The 23368-nt window shown below is 44.0% G+C and overlaps 1 protein-coding gene across 1 annotated transcript in view; it reads left to right on the forward strand.

Moving 5' to 3' along the window:
- LOC121456306 (NACHT, LRR and PYD domains-containing protein 1a-like) overlaps window positions 1-22375 on the forward strand; it is a 67462-nt gene extending 45087 nt beyond the window's left edge. Inside the window, exons 8-15 of the mRNA XM_041664370.1 lie at window positions 4988-5073; window positions 5616-5715; window positions 6672-6895; window positions 11439-11701; window positions 12239-12364; window positions 13201-13342; window positions 18549-18593; window positions 19014-22375. Of these exons, the coding sequence (XP_041520304.1) occupies window positions 4988-5073; window positions 5616-5715; window positions 6672-6895; window positions 11439-11701; window positions 12239-12364; window positions 13201-13342; window positions 18549-18593; window positions 19014-19303 (1276 nt within the window). The 3' untranslated portion in view covers window positions 19304-22375. The remainder of the gene's footprint in view (window positions 1-4987; window positions 5074-5615; window positions 5716-6671; window positions 6896-11438; window positions 11702-12238; window positions 12365-13200; window positions 13343-18548; window positions 18594-19013) is intronic.
- The last annotated feature ends 993 nt before the right edge of the window (window positions 22376-23368 follow it).

A 23368-nucleotide genomic window follows, 5' to 3' on the forward strand; every position in this document is an offset into this window, starting at 1 on the left:
GCTTGCGTTTGTGGTTCCTGATTGTTTTCTCATTATTTCTGTTTCTATGATTCCCTCAGCTTGTGTTTTCTTTTTTTTTTTAATTTATTTATTTATTAAGGATTTCTGCCTCGTCCCCACAACCGCTTCCCATTTCCCTCCCCCTCCCCCGATCAAGTCCCCCCCCTCATCTGCTCGAAGAGCAATCAGCAAGGACTGCCCACCTCTATCCAGGTCTCGTAAGGTGAGCATTCAAACTGCCTAGGCTCCCACAAAGCCAGAACGTGCAGTAGGATCAAAAACCCACTGCAATTGTTCTTGAATTCTCAGTATTCCTCATTGTCCGCTATGTTCAGCTAGTCCGGATTTGTCCCATGCTTTTTCAGACCTAGGCCAGCTGGCCTTGGTGAGATCCCAATAGAACATCCCCATTGTCTTAGTGTGTGGGTGCACCACTCGTGGTCCTGAGTTCCTTGCTCGTGCTCCGTCTCCTTCTGCTCCTGATTTGGACCTTGAGATTTCTGTCCGGTGCTCCCGTGTGGGTCTCTGTCTCTGTCTCCTTTCATCGCCTGATGAAGGTTAATATTCCTGAGGATGCCTATGTGTTTGTCTTTGGATTCACCTTATTTAGCTTCTCTAGGAACATGAATTATAGGCTCAATGTCCTTTATTTATGGCTAGAAACCAAATATGAGTGAGTACATCCCATGTTCCTCTTTTTGGGTCTGGCTTACCTCACTCAGGATAGTGTTTTCTATTTCCATCCATTTGTATGCAAAATTCAAGAAGTCCTTGTTTTTTACTGCTGAGTAATACTCTAATATGTATATATTCCATACTTTCTTCATCCATTCTTCCGTTGAAGGGCATCTAGGTTGTTTCCAGGTTCTGGCTATTACAAACAATGCTGCCATGAACATAGTTGAGCATATACTTTTGTTGTATGATAGGGCCTCTCTTGGGTATATTCCCAAGAGTGGTATTGCTGGATCCAGGGGTAGGTTGATCCCGAATTTCCTGAGAAACCGAAACACTGCTTTCCAGAGTGGTTGCACAAGTTTGCATTCCCACCAGCAATGGGTGAGTGTACCCCTTTCTCCACAACCTCTCCAGCAAAGGCTATCACTGGTGTTTTTTATTTTAGCCATTCTGACAGGTGTAAGGTGGTATCTTAAAGTTGTCTTGATTTGCATTTCCCTGATCGCTAAGGAAGTTGAGCATGACCTTAAGTGTCTTTTGGCCATTTGAAGTTCTTCTGTTGAGAATTCTCTGTTCAGATCAGTGCCCCATTTTATAATTGGGTTGATTAGCCTTTTACGGTCTAGTTTCTTGAGTTCTTTACATATTTTGGAGATCAAACCTTTGTCAGTTGCAGGGTTGGTGAAGATCTTCTCCCAGTCAGTGGGTTGTCTTTTTGTCTTAGTGACAGTGTCCTTTGCTTTACAGAAGCTTCTCAGCCTCAGGAAGTCCCATTTATTCAATGATGCCCTTAGTGTCTGTGTTGCTGGGGTTATACATAGGAAGTGGTCTCCTGTGCCCATGTGCTGTAGAGTACTTCCCACTTTCTCTTCTATCAGGTTCAGTGTGTTCGGACTGATATTGAGGTCTTTAATCCATTTGGATTTGAGTTTTGTGCATGGTGATAGATATGGATCTATTTTCATTCTTCTACAGATTGACATCCAGTTTTGCCAGCACCATTTGTTGAAGATGCTCTCTTTTTTCCATTGTATACTTTTAGCTCCTTTATCGAAGATCAGGTGTTCATAGGTTTGTGGGTTAATGTCAGGGTCTTCTATTCGATTCCATTGGTCGACTTCTCTGTTTTTATGCCAATACCAAGCTGTTTTCAATACTGTAGCTCTGTAATAGAGTTTGAAGTCAGGGATGGTAATGCCTCCAGACAATCCTTTATTGTATAAGATTGTTTTGGCTATCCTGGGTTTTTTGTTTTTCCATATAAAGTTGATTATTGTCTTCTCCAGATCTGTGAAGAATTTTGATGGGATTTTGATGGGGATTGCATTGAATCTATAGATTGCTTTTGGTAGAATTGCCATTTTTACTATGTTGATCCTCCCAATCCAAGAGCAAGGGAGGTCTTTCCATTTTCTGGTGTCTTCTTCAATTTCTTTCTTCAAAGACTTATAGTTCTTGTCAAGTAGATCTTTCACTTCCTTGGTCAGGGTTACCCCAAGGTATTTTATGCTATTTGTGGCTATCATGAAAGGTGATGCTTCTCTGATTTCCCTCTCTGCTTCCTTATCCTTGGTGTATAGGAAGGCAACTGATTTTTTGGAGTTGATCTTGTATCCTGCCACATTACTAAAGCTGTTTATCAGCTGTAGGAGTTCTTTGGTAGAATTTTTGGGGTCGCTTATGTACACTATCATATCATCTGCAAATAACGAAAGCTTAACTTCTTCCTTTCCAATACGAATCCCCTTGATCTCCTTATGTTGTCTTATTGCTATTGCTAGAATTTCAAGCACTATATTGAAGAGGTATGGAGAGAGTGGACATCCTTGTCGTGTTCCTGATTTTAGTGGGATGGCTTTGAGTTTTTCTCCGTTTAATTTAATGTTAGCTGTTGGCTTGCTGTAAATAGCTTTTATTATATTTAGGTAGGACCCTTGTATCCCTATTCTCTCCAAGACCTTTATCATAAAGGGGTGTTGAATTTTGTCGAATGCTTTTTCCGCATCTAGTGAAATGATCATATGGTTTTTTTCTTTCAGTTTATTTATATGGTGGATTACATTGATAGATTTGCGTATGTTGAACCAGCCCTGCATCTCTGGGATGAAGCCTACTTGATCATAATGGATAATTTTTCTTATGTGTTCTTGGATTCGGTTTGCCAGTATTTTATTGAAAATTTTTGCGTCGATGTTCATGAGTGAGATCGCTCTGTAATTCTCTTTCTTGGTTGGGTCTTTTTGTGGTTTTGGTATCAGGGTAACTGTAGCTTCATAAAAGGAATTTGGCAATGACTCTTCTGATTCTATATTGTGAAATACATTAAGGAGTAAGCTTGTGTTTTCTTTATTGTCTCTATTTCAGTTTTCAAGTCTTGAATAGTTTCTTTCATATGTTTGATTGCTTTTTCTTGGTTTTCTTTAAGAGATTTGCTGATGTCTTCCAATTTTTTTGTTTGTCTTTTCCTCCATTTCTTTGAGGGAATTTCTCATTTCCTCTTTAAGAGTTTCAAACATTCTCCTGAAGTTATTTTTTAGGTCATTTTCTTCTGCTTCATCTATATTTGGTTGTTCAAGTCTTGCTGTTGTAAGGTCTCTAGATTTTGCTGGTGTTGTGTTGCTCTTTGTGGTGTTGTGTGTGTTCTTACCTTGTCTACTCATCTTTTCCTCTAATTGGTGTGGTTGGGGATGTCTGTGATTCTGATTATCAATCTTCTAGGTACCAGTGGATCCAAGGCTCAGATGGTTTTTCCTTGTGGTACAGTCAGTGCCACAGTTCTAGTTACCCTGTTGGTCACTCTGTGTTCCTGCTGGTCACTCAGTGCTCCCATGCTTTGCTCTACTCCCATGGAGTTTACTGTCTCAGGACTGCTCTGGCCCAGTTTGTTGGCTCAGACCTCTTTCTGTAAACATCCCTGATCTGGATCCATTCCTGCAGAGTTCCCTGGCTTGAGGTTGGTCCTGCAAAGGTCTCTGGCTCTGATCTACTCCCTTGGAGGTCCCAGATTCGTGTCCAGACCTGCAATAGTCTCTGGCACTGGTTCACTCACTCAGTGGTTGTCCCCTGTACCTGTTCCTATGGAGTTTGTTGTCTCAGGTCTGCTCTGGCCCAGGTCACTGGCTCAGTCCTGCCTTTGCAAATGTCCCTGGTCTGAATCCACTCCTGCTCCCATGGAGATCCAGACATAGAGGCTTTAAGAAAGCAGAGAGAATAGCTCCATTGAGGGACAGGAAACCATGTGTGAGACCATCTGCTCTGCCTCACCATCACCAGGAAGCTCCACAGAAATGCAGGTTCTCAAACCCCACTCCATCCCTGCTGACTCAGAATCTCAGGAGGGGCAGCTTCTTTTAGTGAGCTTTCTAATTTAGCCTGTACAGGTGACATTTTTCACACAGTGATTTGAGAGACACTGGTCTAGATTTGAGCAAGAAAGAGTGACATAGGAGGGTCATGAGGTGGACAGGAGCCACAGCAAAGTCTATGGACCATACTAAGAACCTTCTTTTCCTCTCCAGAGAAAATGAGAGGCAGCCCAGTGGTTCAGTCATGAAGGGGCATCTCCACCCATTCATTTTATATGGTCAGCTACTATGTAGAAAATGAGCAAGAAGGGACCAGATCAGAAGCAGGGATGCCTGTGAGAGGTTCAGGACAATGCTCATTCCATCCTGGGACAAGAATAGAGTATGTGGAAGGGGAAAATAGAAAACAGAAAAGAGAGAGATTCAGAAGGTCATGTCTAGGTGATTGTCATTCAGGGTGAATGATTATTTTGTGCAGCTTTAACACAGTGTCTGACATTGGGCATGTATCATAAAGAATTGAGATTAGTTTTGCAGTTCTGAATACAGAGAAAGGCAAGAGCATGGACTCTACATCTAAAAAATCCTTCTTCCTGTTCCATCTGATTGTGCAACTGGGAGGGCTGAGAGTGAAAGGCCAATGTGACTTTTGTGACAAGTCCTGTCAGGGCACAGGAATCTACTCCTGTAATGATGTCATTAACCCCTTCATGACAGCAGAGCACTCGTGACCTCATTGTGTCTTATCCTTCATCCTGTCACACTGTGACATTAGGGGTTAACTTTCTAATGAGTAAACACTGGGGAACACATTCAAATTAAAGCAAAGAAGGGGTCGAGATGATCCCAGGTCTGGGTCATGGATGCCTAGGAGAATAGGGTCTTCATAGAGTTCTGGCCCAGAAAAGAAACATATGACTGAGTCACAATTCAAAGACTTAGATTTTATGTGGGAATATCATGTTTCTCCTGACATCTGAGAGAAAGAACATATCTATGTGTAGGAAGTCACGTGTACCCACTAAGGACCCAGATGGAGAAGAAATGGGTGAGACCCCGATCTCAACCAAGCAGCAGAGACTACAGGCAGGTATGTGAAGGGTTCAGACCCAGAGCGTCATGACTGTTGGATGAAGAGGCACCTGTGGGAGGAAGTCATCATATTTTTCTTTTTAAAAATTATTTTGTTATCTTTTTAGAATTTTGAACATGAGTATGAGTACTGTATTTATATCATTTCTACCCCTGTATCTGCCCACTCCAAATCTCCTTGTGGCCACCCACAACCAACACTTCTGGATCAATAGGAAATGAAACATAACAACTGGATTGGGAGCAGATATGGGGGTGCTATGGTTGCTCAAAATGCAAGTAGCAGTAAGAAAACAATACTATATGTTTGTGTGTGTATATATGTATGTATGTATGTATGTATGTATGTATGTAGATGGATAGATAGATAGATAGATAGATAGATAGATAGATAGATAGATAGCATGCAGGTAAACTCAGGGCTGGTCAACCCGGAAAAGAAAGCTGAGGAGACACGGAATGAGCACTACCTGGCCTCTTCTAGAGGAGGAATACCTGCACAACTGTAGCCCTTTCATCCATCTTCCCCTGCCTCTCCAGGACACAAACACATGAAGCCACAGGGGACTGATGATGACTTCTGGGGTACCTCAGGGCCTGTGACTGCTGAGGTGATTGATGGAGAGAGGAACTCATATCGGTGAGTGAGTTCTGCCTGGCAAAGGTTGGCTTTCCCCAGCACTTTCCACAAGGGATCCCCCACAATTAGCATCTACCTAGTCTCTACTGTGTCTCCTCCTCACCTCACCAACTCAGGAAGCAAGGCTAGGACTGGAATAGGAAGTTTGGGTTGTTATAAAAAAAAAAGGATCTTTTTCATAAAATTTTCAGATATTTACAAAACTGGAGAGCACAAGAACTTCCCTGTCCAGTTACTCAGCTCCAGCAGCCATTTTTCCAAATTCATTTCAACTACTCATATTCCCCCTTTGTTATCACTGTCACAGTAGTGTGAGTCAAGGAATCAGGTGATTTAAACATAAACATTTCACTAGAACCTCCCACAGTTAAGACAGGACCTCGTCTTCCTTGTTCTTCACCCACAAACATTTCCCTATGCCTCCCCTGTACATAAGACAGGACCTCGTCTTCCGTGACCAGCACACAATTACCACATAAACAGAGCTGATGTGAGTCCTTCGTTCCATCTAAACAGTCTGTGTTCAACTTTGCTTATTATCTTAATTGTGGTTTTCTGCAGATTATTTTATCCATGTTTTAATGAGTATCAGCTCCCTCCTTATATTTGGGTTCTCTTGTCTCTTAACTTCAAGAACACAAAGTCTAAAAAATGAAGATGAACCTCAGTGGTAGAACCTTTTCGAGTGAGCAAGGTCCTAGCTGGATCCCCAGAACTTAACACACATACACACACACTCACACACAATCTCTCTCTCTCTCTCTCTCTCTCTCTCTCTCTCTCTCTCTCTCTCTCTCACACACACACACACACACACACACACACACACAGAGAGAGAGAGAGAGAGAGAGAGAGAGAGAGAGAGAGAGAGAGAGAGAGAGGACCTATTTCATCATCACAGAATATCTAACTGCTGCAGGTTTGTGTTCACTGGTGTCTGCCTCTCCCTCTTCCAGAGTTCAGTTCCCTATGCCTGGTTCCTACCACTGTCCCAGCACAGGACTCCACTTTGTGGTGACAAGGGCAGTGACCATTGAGATTGGATTCTGTGCCTGGAGCCAACACCTGAACAAGACTCCCTTGCCGGACAGTCACATGGTGGCTGGGCCTCTGTTTGACATCAAGACTGAGCGGGGAGCTGTGGCTGCTGTGTACCTGCCTCACTTTGTGGATCTCCAAGGTAACCAAGGGAAGCATAAGGAGTCGGGTGGAGCTGATGGGAGGACCTGCCATGTCCTATAGCAGAGCACAGGGTGATAGTAACGAGGGAAGGTCTATGGCTTCCTTAGTGAGGCAGAGCAGACTGTGAAGGTGGACACTGAGTTGTTTTCTCATCCCCTCTTTGAAGCACATGTCTCCCAGCCTTAAGACTTTCTTTCTTCTTTACCTTATGGAGTCCCTGAGTAGAAAGTGATGACCTCAGTAGCAAATTAGTTGATGATTATTAAATGTTCTTTACACATCTAGTCCTCGGGGACCCAGCACAGAACTGAGAATAACTGAGAAATTTAAAGAGATTGTTGCAATGTAGGAGTAAGAAAACTAACAAGAATCATTTGGTATTCAGGGTCTGCCAACACTGTAAGTCCTTACACTGCTACTGGCAGGGAGAAAATGATGTCACCAGATTCCACTTGAGAACAGGAAAAACAGAAAAAGAGTTTCCTAAGAGAGGAACTCACAAAGTGTCCCAACCTCTATGATTTCCAAAGAATCCTTCTGAAGATTTATTTTTATTTTTATTCATTCTTCTCTCATAACATACATCTCAAACTGCAGCCTCCCTCTCTCTGTTCCACACAGTTTGCCTTCCCCTCCCCTCTGTTTCCCTTCAGAAAATAGCTAGGGTCAAAGTGATATCAACCAAAGACAGCATAAAAGTTGCAGTAAGACTAAGCACAAACCCTCATATCAAAGGTAGATGAGGCAATCTGGTAAGAGGAAAAATGGTTCTAAGAACAGAAAAAAAAGGAATCAGAGACAGCCCACTCCCACTGTTAGGAGTACCACAAGAACACCAAGCTAAACAACCACAGCATGTGACCAAAAAGAACATTGTTTTAATATATACAATGTTCTCAGTGACAGATCTCATAAAGAAAGCCATTACTGTATGTCTGTAACCAAGAACTCCTGGGGCTGAGGCAGGAGAATTTAGAATTCAAGAGCAGCCTGAACTATGCAGCAAGACTATGTCTATGAAAGAGAAAAGCAACATCAAGGAACAAGGTGTTGTACAGTGGATACTGAGACCAACTTCCTCTCCTGCTTCAAGGAGTACAGCCATCTGCTCCCCATAGACACCAGGAGAATCCAGTTCACTGCAGATGGAGATGGTGTTTGTTCATGGTGATGAAGATGAGGAGTAGGTCCAAGAAGGAAGACCTGACAGTTGAAGAAGTCATAAAAGCTAAAGTAGAAATGCAGACAGTTCCAGGTGATATAAGAACCATGAATAGAAAGCAAAGTATCCCTCAGATTAAAAATATTCTCATTTAATGCCAAGCCCCAAGAAGAAAACAAATGAAGATGAAGTAAACAAGCAGGACTCAGTTGAAAAGAACTCACAAAACAAAGAAAGACAATAGTTACATGTAGTAATAGGAGCGGCGGGGCTGTGGCACACTGGCTGCCAGCTAGCTTATGCCCCGAAATAACAACACACAAACTGTATTCATTTAAACACTGCTTGGCCCATTAGCTTTAGCCCTTACTGGCTATTTCTGATATCCCGGTCAACCCATCTCTAATAAACTGTGTAGCACCAGTCTTACTGGGAAAGATTCAGCATGTCTGACCTGGCAGCTTGCTTCATCGCATGCGTCTGCCTCAGAGAGCAGAGCTATCGCGTCTGCCTGGGAGAGGGGAGCATGGCGTCTCTGAGCTCACTTCCTCTTCCTCCCAGCATTCTGTTCTGTTTACTCCACCCACCTATGTTCTAACCTATCAGGGCAAGCAGTTTCTTTATTTAATTAACCAATGACCTTCCTCCATCAGTTACATTCATAAACTCATGAGGTCTTGCACTCCAGACCCTGACACAGGAGCACTGCTACCCAGATGGTGGCCAGTCCAGCAGGTCCACACAGAGCTCCTGGTCTCTCTAAGAACAACATTTCCCCAGTCACCACTCAAGCTCTTCCCTGCAGGCCACCACCTTTCCTATTTCCTACCCCCCACTCTCAGATCAAAAAATTACACAGTTGGAAAAGTGTGTGTGTGTGTGTGTGTGTGTGTGTGTGTGTGTGTGTATGATTCTGTTAAAACTTATAGAAGAACAATATTTACTGGAGGACAGTCACAGGGTGGTGGCACACACCTGTGATCCCAGAGTTCTGAAGGCTGGGCAAGAGTAGGGTGACTTCTACCTGGAGATACATAGTAAATCCCTGTATCCAGGAAATCAAATGATCAGACCACAACAAGACAAAACTCTGTCAGCATAAACACCAAATCCTGCAGCCTCATGTCTGGCTATTAAACTCATTATGTCATTCACTGGACTCCAAACAACTCCACCCCTCCAGTTCTATCACATGAAGCACACATAGCCTCTCCTTAGACCATCTCTCTACTTCTTGCCTAAAACTTTATTTAGCAGAAAATATGTGGGTCTGGTTTTTACAACACCCAAGGATTTCCATTCCACCTTAAAATTCACTTTCAAAGGTCCATGGAATGAGCTCTCAGGATCCTTGCAGGATATTCGATACAGATGCATTGACTTTCCTCAGCTGCCATCTGCAACTGTGCAGCATCACTCGGTGATGATTCATCAATCTAGCAACCCTAAAAAAAATAAAAAAAAAAAACTACAGGGATGACACTGCCAAGTTCTCTTGGTAGCTTGAGATGTGGCCTGGCCCTGCTCCCCTGGACGATAGCTGTAAGATGTGCTGGCCATGGGGAAACACTTCCACGGGCATTTGCATATGTGGAACAACATAACTAAAAAGGCTTTTCTGCCTTTAAATGGATTTGGATCTTCACAACACGAGCCTACAAAGAGTGAGGTTTTTGTCCTCAGACACCTTTCCTATTGTCACCGTGCAGGGCAGCTTTCCCTTCAGTGATACGGATCCCTAACAGTTACAGCTGATTTTGTATAATTAATTCTGAGTGTTTTCTGTCTTGAAGCTTCTCCCGCCAAATTAGTTCCTTATGTTTAAATTCATCTTCACATATTCAGGGCATTAACCCAATAAATCTAGATTCTTGGCTAAACTGTTGGATGAATGGATCCTTTTACCATTCCCAATAGAAACCTTGCTACTCTCTGCAACAGTGGGCTGGCCTCCACTGTCTCTCTCAGTATTCTTGTCTTCCTGCTTCCACCCAAATGTCCCCATAAGTTCTGTCATCAGCATGGAAGTGAGTTCCTAGTCCTGGCTACAAAACTCTTTCACATTCCAGCCATAAAATAGTTCCAGAGGCTTAGGAACCACATGATTGTGTTTATTACAGCAAAAGCCTGAGTCCTGGTACCAATATTCTGCCCAGGTTAACTTTTCTTATAACTCTCACAAAATACTTGACCAAAGAAGCTGAAGAAAGAAAGGATTTATTTTCCTACCAGTCCAGAGGAACCGTTCACCGTGACATGGGAGTCTGAGAACACAGAGCTTGTGGCCCCTGTAAGCCTGTGGGGACAGAGCAAGCAGAGAACAGGAAATGCTCATGCTCTTGTGACTGTCTCCATTTTACACAGTCCTGGGTCCTAGTCCATAGAATGGTGCTATACACAGTGGATAGGTCTTCGCTACTCAATTGTTTCAATCAAGATAATCTCCTCCTCTCATGCCCTGAGGCCTACATCCAAGATGATGCTAGATTTCATCAGGTTCACTTGACATTAACCATCCCAGGGATCTATCCAGTTTGTCTTCAGTATAAAAAGATACCCTTGGGTCTCTTTAATAACAGCAAAACTCTATTCTGCAACTTAGAATTTAGAGAACACTGCAAATCCCAAGCCCCTGAAGCTGGTGACAGCAGTACCTCAAAGAACTTGCTGATTTTCAAGTTTCTGGCAGAGGTGTCTGGGGCTGTGTTCTTTACAGCATCTGTGAATGAGAAAAATCAAGAACTTCCATCCACTGTGAATGCTCCCCTATCAACTAGACAGGGCCAAAGGTAAACTGCTTCCAAAGGGGGTCAGTCTGCGGGAGTCACTGCCGGCAGCAGCTCACACTCACCTCCCTGGCACGGTGAGCAGATACAGAAGAAACAGCTGAGAGTTCTGCTGTGTTCTCACTGGAAGCTAATGAATAAAACTTAAATTTTGATCATAGTTTTTCTCATAAGCATCAAAAAGTAAATACAAATGAAATAGAAATCATAACCAAAGAAATTTGCAGAAGAAAGATTTTATCGGGTCTTGTGGTTTCAGAGGGTGAGTCCATGACCCTCATGGCAGGAAGCATGGCAGAAAGGGGGCAGGCTTGGCAATGGAGCAGTAACTGAGAACTTACATATTGTAAAGGAGGAGAAAGAAAGGAAATTGGAAACAGCACAAGCTTTTGAAATGTCTAAGCCCACCCCAGTGGCACATCTTCTCCAACAAGTGCATACCTCTTACTCCTTCCCAAGCAATCGCACCAACTATGGTGGCCATTTTCGTTCAAACCACCACAATCATTCTAAGTCCTAGGGCGCTATTTTTCTAGCCAAGAATGGCTCGACGGAAAAACTAAATATACATCTTTAAATCTGTTTTTTCGCAGAGGGACAGGTGGACATCTCCTCGTTCCGTGTGGCCCACTTTCAAGAACAGGGGATGGTCCTAGAAACTCCAGCCAGAGTGGAACAACATTATGCAGTGCTGGAAAACCCAAGCTTCTCCCCAGTGGGAGTTGTAATGAGAATGATTCCTGGTTTTGTACGCTTCATCCCCATCACTTCCATCACACTGATCTACTATCACTTCAATCCCAAGGATGTGACATTTCACCTCTACCTGGTCCCCAATGACTGCACCATTCGGAAGGTGACACTGAGGACCACAAAAGTGAGGCCAGGGTGGGCTGGCAGAAAGCATGAAATGTAGACAGTGGACCCCCTGGAGAGATTCTTAACTGGGAGTGGGATTGCAGTTCTATAAGGGGAAAGTCTGTGTGTGTGTGTGTGTGTGTGTGTGTGTGTGTGTGTGCGCGCGCGCGCGCGTGCGTGCGTGTGGTTCTGCTCTGTTCTTGGCCCCCTTATACCAGATTCTCCCCCAAATGCCTCTGATGCTCATTTACCAATCTCTGGACGTCCTTCTATGACCTCTTTCCCCCATCAGAAGGTGGGAATTCTCCATGCACAGTGTGTAGCCAGCTCCCTTCTTCTGGCACAACAACCCTGTTCCCACAATGAACATGACAGGGGCCAATTAGTCAACAATCTGTGTTACAGAACACAGAGTTGTCAGGAGGTGTCACCAACCAATCACCAAAAAAGTGTACTAAATGATCATCTCACCTTATTCAGACCAGATGTTGTGGCCCAGAAATCTAGATAAATTGCTGTCTGCAATGTTCCCTAGGCCATTGATGATGAAGAAATAAAATTCCGATTTGTTCGAATAAACAAGCCACCCCCAGTAGACTCCCTTTATATTGGTTCCCGCTACATCATATCTGGTTCCAGGAAGCTGACAATCATCCCAAAGGTGAGCATCCAAGTGTTTGCTACTCTCCAGGGTCAGATGTCAGGCTTGGTAAACCTGTGGGGCAGATTAAAGACTCTGCAGTAAATTGAAATTGGGTAGAAAACAAATGAGATTTGGGATGACCAAAGTTTGGTGGAAAGCAGTTTAAGGGGCCACACAGGAGTATAGGTTGAACCTGAAGAGCTAAGAATTTAGATTCAATATGTCCCAGAGGAGAATCCATCTAAAAAGTGCATAGAGAGCAAGTCCTGGCTTAGGCAGTGTGAACTGACTTTCAGGATGAGCTCACTCATCCTCAGACGTTAGTGTTTGGATCTGAAGACTCCTGCAGATGTACAGGTTTAAACACTTAGTCCCCAGTGAGTGACAGCATCTTGAGAGTTTGTGGAAACAAATATGTGAGGCCTGGTTATCAGAAGCATGTCATTAGTGTCAGGCCTGAGGCTTATAGCCATGCGCTGCTTCCCACCTCAGGGTATGATTTGCTGATCCTCTGGGATATAATGAGTCCTACAACAATCTCCTGCCACAAAGAATGGAGCTCCAGCTTATATGAATTTCCCACCATAAAACTAAACAACATCGGCCCTTCCCTAAGTTTCTTTCTGCCTGGTTTTTGTCGGAGTGATGAGAATAGAATTGGCAGAATGGGGGTCCCAGTTGGGTCCTCAACCTTCTGAGTAAAGACATGTATGCAAAGGCTGTGGGTTACCTCAGTGTGAAAGATAGCCAGTGTCTAATGTGGTAAGCAAGATCGTGAAAGTATGGGGGTGGGGACAGCCCTCCTTTGAAGGATTAGTAGTTGATCCTCACATCGTAATTCTTTCTCTCTTCAGGAACTGGAACTGTGCTACCGGAGCCCCGGGGAATCCCAGCTCTTCTCTGAGATCTGTGTTGACTGCATGGGTTCAGGGATTAATCTGCAAATCAAAGACAAGAAGAATAAGAAACTGATATGGGAAGCCTTGCTGAAACCAGGTAAAATTTGTTTAGGTCCAGATACCCCAAAGGTTAAAGAAAGGCAATGAGTGGGGAAGGTGTGTTATCATTAATTATCGGTGTCATGAAATGACCAGATTAGTTATGTGGCTTTTGCTAGATCCAAAACTGGGGGTCTGACCACAGTTTAATCTATGACGCTGTGTTAGTCAGCGATTCCCAATTTTGACAAAATATGTGACAAAAAACAACTTAAAAACGGAAAGTTTTGCTTTGATTCATGGTCTTAGAACCAAGTTTCAGTCCATGGTCAGCTGCCTCCATCTCTTTGAGCCAGAGGTGAGACAGGATTCCATGGAGTAGGAGCTTGTGAGAGAGGAGGCTCTTTACCTCAGAAGCAGAGAAGTGGGAGCAGGAGTTAGAATGAGAGCCAGGGAAGAGAAGAGAAAGGGGAAATGAAGGAGACAGGGGAGAGAAGAGGAGAGGAGGAGGAGAAGGAATGAAGTCCATGCAAATATTCTCTTCCAGGTCTTGCCTCCATTGTACATACACTCTTACATAGTGTCTGTTCTCAGTGCTCACACCATTATGAGTGCATTAGTGTATGATGTCATTCATAAATTCACAGCCCTCAGGACCATCACCTTTTAATAGGACTGCAGGACTGGTCCTTCAACACATGAGCATTATCATATCCAAATCACCACATACTATAAGTCTCATTTTCTCAGTCTTGTATCCTAATTTCCTCCCCACTACTCTTAAAGTGACAGATTTGGAGATGCACAAAGCATCTGGCTCCAGTTTACGTGATATCTCAGTTTTAAGATGAAAGGACTTTGCTTACATGAGATACTCAATCTCAAATCTATACACATTTTTAAATAAATTTATTGACAATTTTATACATGCATACAGTGCATTCTAGTAACTCCACCCTAAACCCACCTTCTTATCTTCCTCCTACTCCTGCCAGCCCCTCTTCTTCAATACAAATCTCTTTTCCACATTCATAAAGTTTTGCTTTGCATCTCACAGAGTTTAACTGGGACCAATTGTGTGCCCATGGGTTTTGCACTATCCAGTAAAACCCAATGAGCTCACCAGCAGGCATACAGATGACCCTTGTCCTCATAATCTATTTTTGCCAATAATTTAGCAGTAAGTGGTACTGTCCCTGTGAACAGCTTCCCCATGTCCAGCTGAGTGATGGGCTGGCCCTACTTGTGTGGTCCAGAGACAACAGGTGCAGGCTCTATGAGTCCATGATGGCCATGGTCATGTCCTGCTTAGAGGAGAGCACTTCACAGCCCTTCCCCATATCTTCTGTTTCAACATTCTTTCCACTTCTGAGAGAACAGATTACGAAACGCACAATGAAACCAACCCGCTTTAAGAGTTTATTAAAGAGAAAGATTCATGCACACAGGCCTGAGAAGTTGGTGCAAGGAGAGAGTTTGGACCCCTCCTGCTGTTAAAGGTTGCCTAGCAAATGCGCACGGTGGCTTACATAACTACATCATACATAGGTGAAGGAGCCCGTGCATGCACACAACGGCTTATGTAGCTGTGTCATGCATAGGTGACGCGACCGTGTTGCATGTAGGTCACATAGGGCCTAAGGACCCTAGGTGGCTATTTAATTTGCCTGGGCGCTGATCGGTGCATGCGTGGCTCTGGAGCCCAGAAGTGCCGGCCACAGCGCTGTGCAATAGGAACCATAACATTCCACCATTTTGTTTATTATAAAAAAAAATTGGGGGACTTAGGGGTCTCCAATTGGTGGAAATGGGGCACTGGGTCTTCAAGGCTGCTTTCTGCTGGCTTTGTGGGCATCGGAGAGTTGGGGTGCTTGACCACGTCCTGGAGTAGCTGGTTACTTCCTTGATCCTGGACTCTGCGGAAGTGGCTGACCAGCAGCTTGGACCTGGCAAGATGCTGGCAAGGTAGAAGATTATGTTTAGAAAAAAATAGATCCGGGTGATTGAGGGAGGAGAGTCCCAAGATGGAAGATGGAGGGGGGTTTCCCTGGATTCCCTAGGTGGAGGAGGGACTCTCCCAGGAGTCCCAAGACCAGGAATGAAAAAGAGCTAAGTTTTAGACATATTAAAAGCTTATGGTTATGATAGTATAGTGTTAGAATAGAAGACAGTTGTATAGTGGGAGAGGAGGGAAGAGAAGAAAGGGGAATTATTAGACCTCGTAATGCTTTACCTGAAGCAAACCTTAAGGCACTTGTTCTCTTTAGCATCATGGTATTACCTAACATCCAGGAGACACTGCTGCAGTCAGTGATAAACCTGTTATGTTAAAGCCCGTTTTGTGAGTCTCCCTTTGGAGTCTGGGGCTGTGAATGTCCCAAAACTTGTTATTGTTTCTTACTGCCTGGGCCTCTGAAAGTCTTTGTACTTCTGGCTCTGTGTTTAATAATGGTCCCTGTAATAACAGCTGGATGATTAACTGGAAATTTAAGTATAACATTGGAGATACATAGAAATTGGCAAGGCAGATAGGAGAAAGAGAAAAGGGGAGAATTAGAAAGGGGAGCATATGGAGTTTTGGCACAGGAGAGTTGAGTACGGTGGTGAGAATTTATTCTTCTGGAACTGGAGAAAACGTAGCTGATCTTGATGTCCTCTGGAACTTAAGGGAGCAGGGCCCTGTTTGAGTTACTGTATACAAGGAGGGGGTGTCCCAAACCGGAATAATAAAAAAGTTTGAGATGAGACAGGTGAATCTAATGAGAAGGGCCCTTGAGAGTTACAAGAATTACTTTAAAGGAACCCTGCCATTTAGAGGAAAGGGGTGAGGGTTGTTTGGGGGGGGGGGCATAAAAGGACCTGGTCTCTGATTTTAATTAGAAATGGGAAGGGGTTGGTGTATGATTGAGGTAGTGAGTATTCAGTAAAATTCCATAATAGGGAGCAAAGATGAAATAGCAGTGGCATAAGCAGGTGATCAGGTGAGAGGCCGGGAGTTAAAAACCAGCCACCCATACATGAGTTCAAGGGGCGAGATTGATAGGAGAACCCAGAGCCAGAGCCTGAGAAGAGCCAGGGGCTCTTCACCCAGTCAAGGTGAAGCTCCTGTGACATCTTAACAACAACATTCTTTAAGGAACGGTTAGTTTGTTCTACCTTCCCTGAGGACTGAGGATGGTATGGGATATGAAAATGCCAGGGAGTGTTAAGAGCCTTAGATAAAGTTTGAGAGATCTGGGAGGTAAATTCTGGGTCATTATCTGACTGAAGAGAGGTTGGGTATTCTAGTTCCTAATCTCCTGTCTCATGTTAGCTGGGAAGTCGTTTCTTCCTCTCTCCACCTTATCATCACTCCACTGAGTCTCCTTTGTCATACAGAATTTTTTAGTGTCTTGAGATCCAGCTTATCAGTTATTCGATTTATTTCTTGGGCTGCCAGAGTCTTAGTCACACAATCCGTACTTATGCTACTGTGCTGCAATGCCCTGTCTCTGTTTGCTCTACCAGTTTCAGGGCACTGGGTCTCACATTGACCTCTTGGGTCAAGTGGAGTTGGATTTTTAAAGGAAAGACGTTTCGTTCTTCCATGTGTTACCATGTAGTCTTTTCCGTATCTTTTGTTGGGCAGGCTGTCCTTTCTCCAAAGGGTATTTTGGATTCTGTGGCAAAGGCCAAATAGTGGTTATGGAGACTTTATCCAGGTCGTCTATTCTGTTCTGTTGATCTGGACATGTTTTTCACTGCCTATATTAGTTTGAAATAAGGTGTGATGAATCTTTCCACAAAGTTGTTTTTGACATCTATTTCTTGTGTTTCCACTTGTATTTCTCATTTTTTTCCCCACTCTATTTGTGAAGAAGGTCCCTGTCATCTTCATTGGGACTGTTTTGAGTATGTAGCATGCTTTTAGTAAGGTGGATTTCTTCCAAACAATGGCTGTAGTGATGGTGTCTTTGCATCTTCTAAGGCCTTCCTCAATTTTTTTCTTTGATGCTTATCTTTAATTTTTTTTTTCTTATAGAGTATTTTCATTTCCATGGTTAGGTTTTTCTGTCCAAAATTGTGGGTTTTACTTATTTTTTTATTTGGCTATTGTAGCCTCATCCATGTTTTCAAGCTGACAAGAGATAACCAAATAGTGAAACTTCATAAGTACAGTTAACAATACAGTCTTAATCCAGACCCACAATGCCAAAACTAAGCTTCTGTCATTAGTAGCTCTAGAGACGCCCAGGCCTTGTTAGCTGTGAGACAGTGGTAGTTCCTGCTTCTGAGCTGCTACTCACAGGCTCCACACATGGTCAAAGAATAGGTTTTGCTCAGCCTTGAGCTGAGTGAGCCACAGGTGGAGAACTGGCCTGCTCCAGCAGCAGGCCAGCATTTGAATCTCACTCCAGCACTTATTCCTTAGGAATCTTGAAAATGACTTAACTCCCTTGTGGCTAACCTTCCTCACCTGAAGGTCAGAATGAGTAGCTCATAAGATGGTTGGAAATGTTAAATACTGTTCATACCCATCTCATAGTATGATTCTTAGCTGATGGGGGCAATGTTGCTAATTTTCTTTATTTTAAGCCAACCTCTTCTACATGTTAATTATTTTTGTTGGGACTCATTAAGATCTAGTTCCTTCCATGTGGGAAAGAATTCAGATACTGGAAGGTTATAATCATGGCCCTCTTGTGTCCTCAATCTTAAATTTTGGTTTTTAAATTCGTGGTCACTCATTGTCTTCATTAGATGCTTCAGTCAGGATGCACCAAAATGGCCCACTTAACATGGAGTGTAAGGACTATCATCTTTCCTTAATGCAAATGGAACCAGGGCTTTCAATACTACAAACGCAGTCCTGCAGATGGCTTCCCTAAACTGTTAGAGAAGAGTGAATTTAGAATTTTGTTGCCTGTGAGTGTACAAGGTCAAACAAGGACAAGAAAATAGCTTTCTACCCTGAATCAAATGTCAAATGATTTAAGCCAGCAAAGGACTTGATTATTTCTCCATGAGGAATTCAGTCTAGGATACAACAGAGGCTGTGGTTATGTGAAAGAAAAGCCTTCTGCTCATTCACATGTCTTCCCTCAATGATGACAGGCCTGGTGCCCAGATTCCCTGTATGAGTAGGGAAATGTTCACCTTCCAGATTATATCAGAATTTCTGTAGTTCGTTCTCAAAATCTCAGGCATGGCTGAGAGTTGCACAGAGAGCACTGAGTGTTGGTGACAGACATCCTTACAGATGCTTCATCTCTCCTTTCTTCCAGGGGATCTCAGACTTGCACAGCTCATGATGCCTGCAGTTCACAAAGGTAAGAAACAACTTTATGAGGCCAGAGAAGCCAATAGCATTCTGCTGGTAGATTATCTGATCCTTGAGACAATGGCAATGAGAAAGGCGGGAATCACGCTGCTTCACCAGTACAGGTGGAAGAGGTGCATGCTCAGGACAGAGTTCCTCTCATGTCCTTTGCTGCTTTCCATGGAGACAATAACTCCACCCATTCCCAACCTGAACACCCTACCATGAACCCCTCCCCCTGGTCATGCAAATTGCCAGACTAGTAACTGACCTCAGGAAGGTACAGATATTTTTCAAATGACCTTCCAGAAGAAGAAGGGAGCCAGGGGTGCAGATGAGATGCATGAAAATAGCAAGAAGTGGGCAGCCAGTGAGAGAGACCAGGGAGGACCCTTTCTATGCTCAGTGTCAGCCTCATCTTCACCCCTAGACGCTCCTGCCTCAGTACACTTCGTGGACCAGCATCGGGAGCAGCTGGTGGCCCGAGTGACATCAGTGGACCCTCTCTTGGACAAGCTGCATGGTCTGGTGCTGAGGGAAGAGGAATATGAGGCAGTGCGGGCTGAAGCCACCACCCAAGACAAGATGCGGAAGCTGTTCAGCCTCAGCCGGTCCTGGAGCAGGGCCTGCAAAGACCAAGTCTACCGAGCTCTGAAGGAGATCCATCCTTCCCTGATCATGGACCTCTTTGAGAAGTCAGGTGGAATCTCTGAGGGCTGAGCACTCTCCTCTGAGTCCTGGCTCTGCTTTGGCTCTCAGTTTCTCTGTTGATAAACCAGTGGCCACCTGAGTTGCCTTTCTGACGCCACTGTTTCCAGGACAGCTCTTTGTGGACCCAGAAAAGCTTAGGGAATTAGAGGGGGCATGGATTCAGTCCCCCCGGGACTGGCAGAGAGAGTGGCATTTCAGGCTGTCCGGCCATGTGGCCACTTACTCACCTCTCCGAATCCCCTCAGCACAGGAGCAGGGTCTCTTGAAGGGATCTAAGGATCTTGCAGACAAAAAGCCAGAGCTCTTGGTGCTCTTGCATCAAGGATCAGAGCACTGCTCCCTGCACCCTAATCAGGCAGCTCACACATGTGAATCCAACTCCATGGGATCCAACAGACTATTTTGGACTCCATTAGCACTGACACACAAGTGCACATTCAAATACACAAATAATTTCTTAACTTTTAAAAAGAATGAAAAAAACGTGGGATTCCTCTCTACTGCTCACCCACCTGTCGCAACGGCACTTGAGGCTTGCAATGCTGTGTACTGTCCCGAGGGTATCCCTGCCAGTCTCTTTCCCCAGGCCACCAGGTTTCCCTCTAGATCAAGCCTCTGCTCCCTACCTGCCCAGCCCATGGCCAGAGCTGCTAGCCTCGCTTCCCAATGCCTCCCATCTTCTCGTCTAGACTCTACAGGTGCAAAGTACAAGCAATCTGGACAGTGGACACGGGTTTTGTTGCATCACTCATATAATGGCACATTTGCAAGGACAGTGCTTAGAGAATAGAATATCTTGGTATTAATTTTCCAAGAAATGTTACGATGTCTTTTCCGTGCTTGGCATTTCAAGATGAGAAGTCTCTGAGGGCTGAGCACTCTCCTCTGAGTCCTGGCTCTGCTTTGGCTCTCAGTTTCTCTGTTGATAAACCAGTGGCCACCTGAGTTGCCTTTCTGACGCCACTGTTTCCAGGACAGCTCTTTGTGGACCCAGAAAAGCTTAGGGAATTAGAGGGGGCATGGATTCAGTCCCCCCGGGACTGGCAGAGAGAGTGGCATTTCAGGCTGTCCGGCCATGTGGCCACTTACTCACCTCTCCGAATCCCCTCAGCACAGGAGCAGGGTCTCTTGAAGGGATCTAAGGATCTTGCAGACAAAAAGCCAGAGCTCTTGGTGCTCTTGCATCAAGGATCAGAGCACTGCTCCCTGCACCCTAATCAGGCAGCTCACACATGTGAATCCAACTCCATGGGATCCAACAGACTATTTTGGACTCCATTAGCACTGACACACAAGTGCACATTCAAATACACAAATAATTTCTTAACTTTTAAAAAGAATGAAAAAAACGTGGGATTCCTCTCTACTGCTCACCCACCTGTCGCAACGGCACTTGAGGCTTGCAATGCTGTGTACTGTCCCGAGGGTATCCCTGCCAGTCTCTTTCCCCAGGCCACCAGGTTTCCCTCTAGATCAAGCCTCTGCTCCCTACCTGCCCAGCCCATGGCCAGAGCTGCTAGCCTCGCTTCCCAATGCCTCCCATCTTCTCGTCTAGACTCTACAGGTGCAAAGTACAAGCAATCTGGACAGTGGACACGGGTTTTGTTGCATCACTCATATAATGGCACATTTGCAAGGACAGTGCTTAGAGAATAGAATATCTTGGTATTAATTTTCCAAGAAATGTTACGATGTCTTTTCCGTGCTTGGCATTTCAAGATGAGAAGTCTCTGAGGGCTGAGCACTCTCCTCTGAGTCCTGGCTCTGCTTTGGCTCTCAGTTTCTCTGTTGATAAACCAGTGGCCACCTGAGTTGCCTTTCTGACGCCACTGTTTCCAGGACAGCTCTTTGTGGACCCAGAAAAGCTTAGGGAATTAGAGGGGGCATGGATTCAGTCCCCCCGGGACTGGCAGAGAGAGTGGCATTTCAGGCTGTCCGGCCATGTGGCCACTTACTCACCTCTCCGAATCCCCTCAGCACAGGAGCAGGGTCTCTTGAAGGGATCTAAGGATCTTGCAGACAAAAAGCCAGAGCTCTTGGTGCTCTTGCATCAAGGATCAGAGCACTGCTCCCTGCACCCTAATCAGGCAGCTCACACATGTGAATCCAACTCCATGGGATCCAACAGACTATTTTGGACTCCATTAGCACTGACACACAAGTGCACATTCAAATACACAAATAATTTCTTAACTTTTAAAAAGAATGAAAAAAACGTGGGATTCCTCTCTACTGCTCACCCACCTGTCGCAACGGCACTTGAGGCTTGCAATGCTGTGTACTGTCCCGAGGGTATCCCTGCCAGTCTCTTTCCCCAGGCCACCAGGTTTCCCTCTAGATCAAGCCTCTGCTCCCTACCTGCCCAGCCCATGGCCAGAGCTGCTAGCCTCGCTTCCCAATGCCTCCCATCTTCTCGTCTAGACTCTACAGGTGCAAAGTACAAGCAATCTGGACAGTGGACACGGGTTTTGTTGCATCACTCATATAATGGCACATTTGCAAGGACAGTGCTTAGAGAATAGAATATCTTGGTATTAATTTTCCAAGAAATGTTACGATGTCTTTTCCGTGCTTGGCATTTCAAGATGTGATCTGTGCAGCCTGCGTAGCTATTGTCAGTTTAGTACACACAGTGTGGTGTCACTAAGAGACTCCTGAATCTGCCGTAAGTTTCAGATCTTTAATAAGTCCTAAAGAGACAATAGAATTTAGAAATGGAGGCTTTAAAGAACACTTTCATCCAACATGAGCCAGTGACTTGGGAGAGATATGCTTTACACAATGAAAGCAAGGAGTTTCTTGACAAGTTTACACCTTTTGTGTTATTGATAATAAGCATAATTGTAACAGGAAACTTCTGAAAAGTGTACTTAAAGATGGCTAAAGGCTGATTGTTTTCAAATGTCCTAAAGTCAGTAGGTTGCATAAGGGAAATTTATATGACATTAGGCTGTAAAATGTCAGTTATCTACTTAAGTAGCTGTCTGCTGGGGGAACGGAATTTTTTTCCCTGTAATACAGGTTAGTGAATGTTTTCTGTCAAGTTACCATCTGTGGCTTATCCATCAATAAAAAAGGTGCTTATCATTGTGATCTGACATCAATAGTCATAACAGAGGGCTGAGGGAATCTGCTTCTTTGCTGGGAGTGTGGGGGAGTGAGGGGATGGCTGTATTTTCCTGCATGGTCCTTCCTCATATTGTAGGGTTTTTTTACTTAACATCTTGTATCCATTGGGAGAAATATTACAAAACTTAAAACCAAAATCTTTAGCTCTAGATACCTCAAAAGTTTTACAGGGTTTTTGTTTTGTTTTGTTTTTACCAAAACATCTTTATTTTTTTAGTCTATAAAAAAACCTTATTACAAAATAATCATGATTAGCATAGAAAAATGGGCATATGTCTTCAAAGTATTTCCCTTTAGCAAAAACTCTGTTTTGTACAATATAAACATTAAAAGTCCAGGGGTGGGAGGGGCAGGGAGTGTTATAGGAGGGCGCTTGTTTGTTCCTGGTTGCTCAAACCCGAAATAACTACACAGAAACTATATTATTTGAAATACTGTTTGGCCAATAACTTAAGCATATTTCTGGCTACCTCTCATATCCTAAACTATCTCCATTAATCTGTGTATCGCCACGAGGCTAAGACTTACTGGCAAAGTTTCAGAATGTCTTTCTCTAGTGGAAGCTCCATGGCTTCCCATTCACTCCACCTTCTTTCTCCCAGCATTCAGTTTAGTTTTCTCCTCCTACTTCTATTATGCTCTGTACAGGCCCAAGACAGTTTCTTTATTAACCAATTGTATCACAGCATACAGAGGGGAATCCCACATCACCTCCCCTTTTCTGCTTAAACAAAAAGAAAGGTTTTAATTTTAATATGGTAAAATTAAATATAACAAAACAGGTATCAAGATTATAGCTACAATATTTATTTATATCTACTTTATCTTTTATCATAACTAAGGAAAACTGTAACTATATATTCTTCAACTCCATCAAAGACCTGAGATGGGAAATAATGTTACTTGAGTAAGCAGGAAGTGCAATCAAGTAACTTCCAAACTGTG

The sequence above is a fragment of the Microtus oregoni genome, unplaced genomic scaffold (assembly GCF_018167655.1).
Source record: "Microtus oregoni isolate MIOR12 unplaced genomic scaffold, Mior012 000015F_ref0000493, whole genome shotgun sequence".
Lineage (NCBI taxonomy): Eukaryota > Metazoa > Chordata > Mammalia > Rodentia > Cricetidae > Microtus > Microtus oregoni.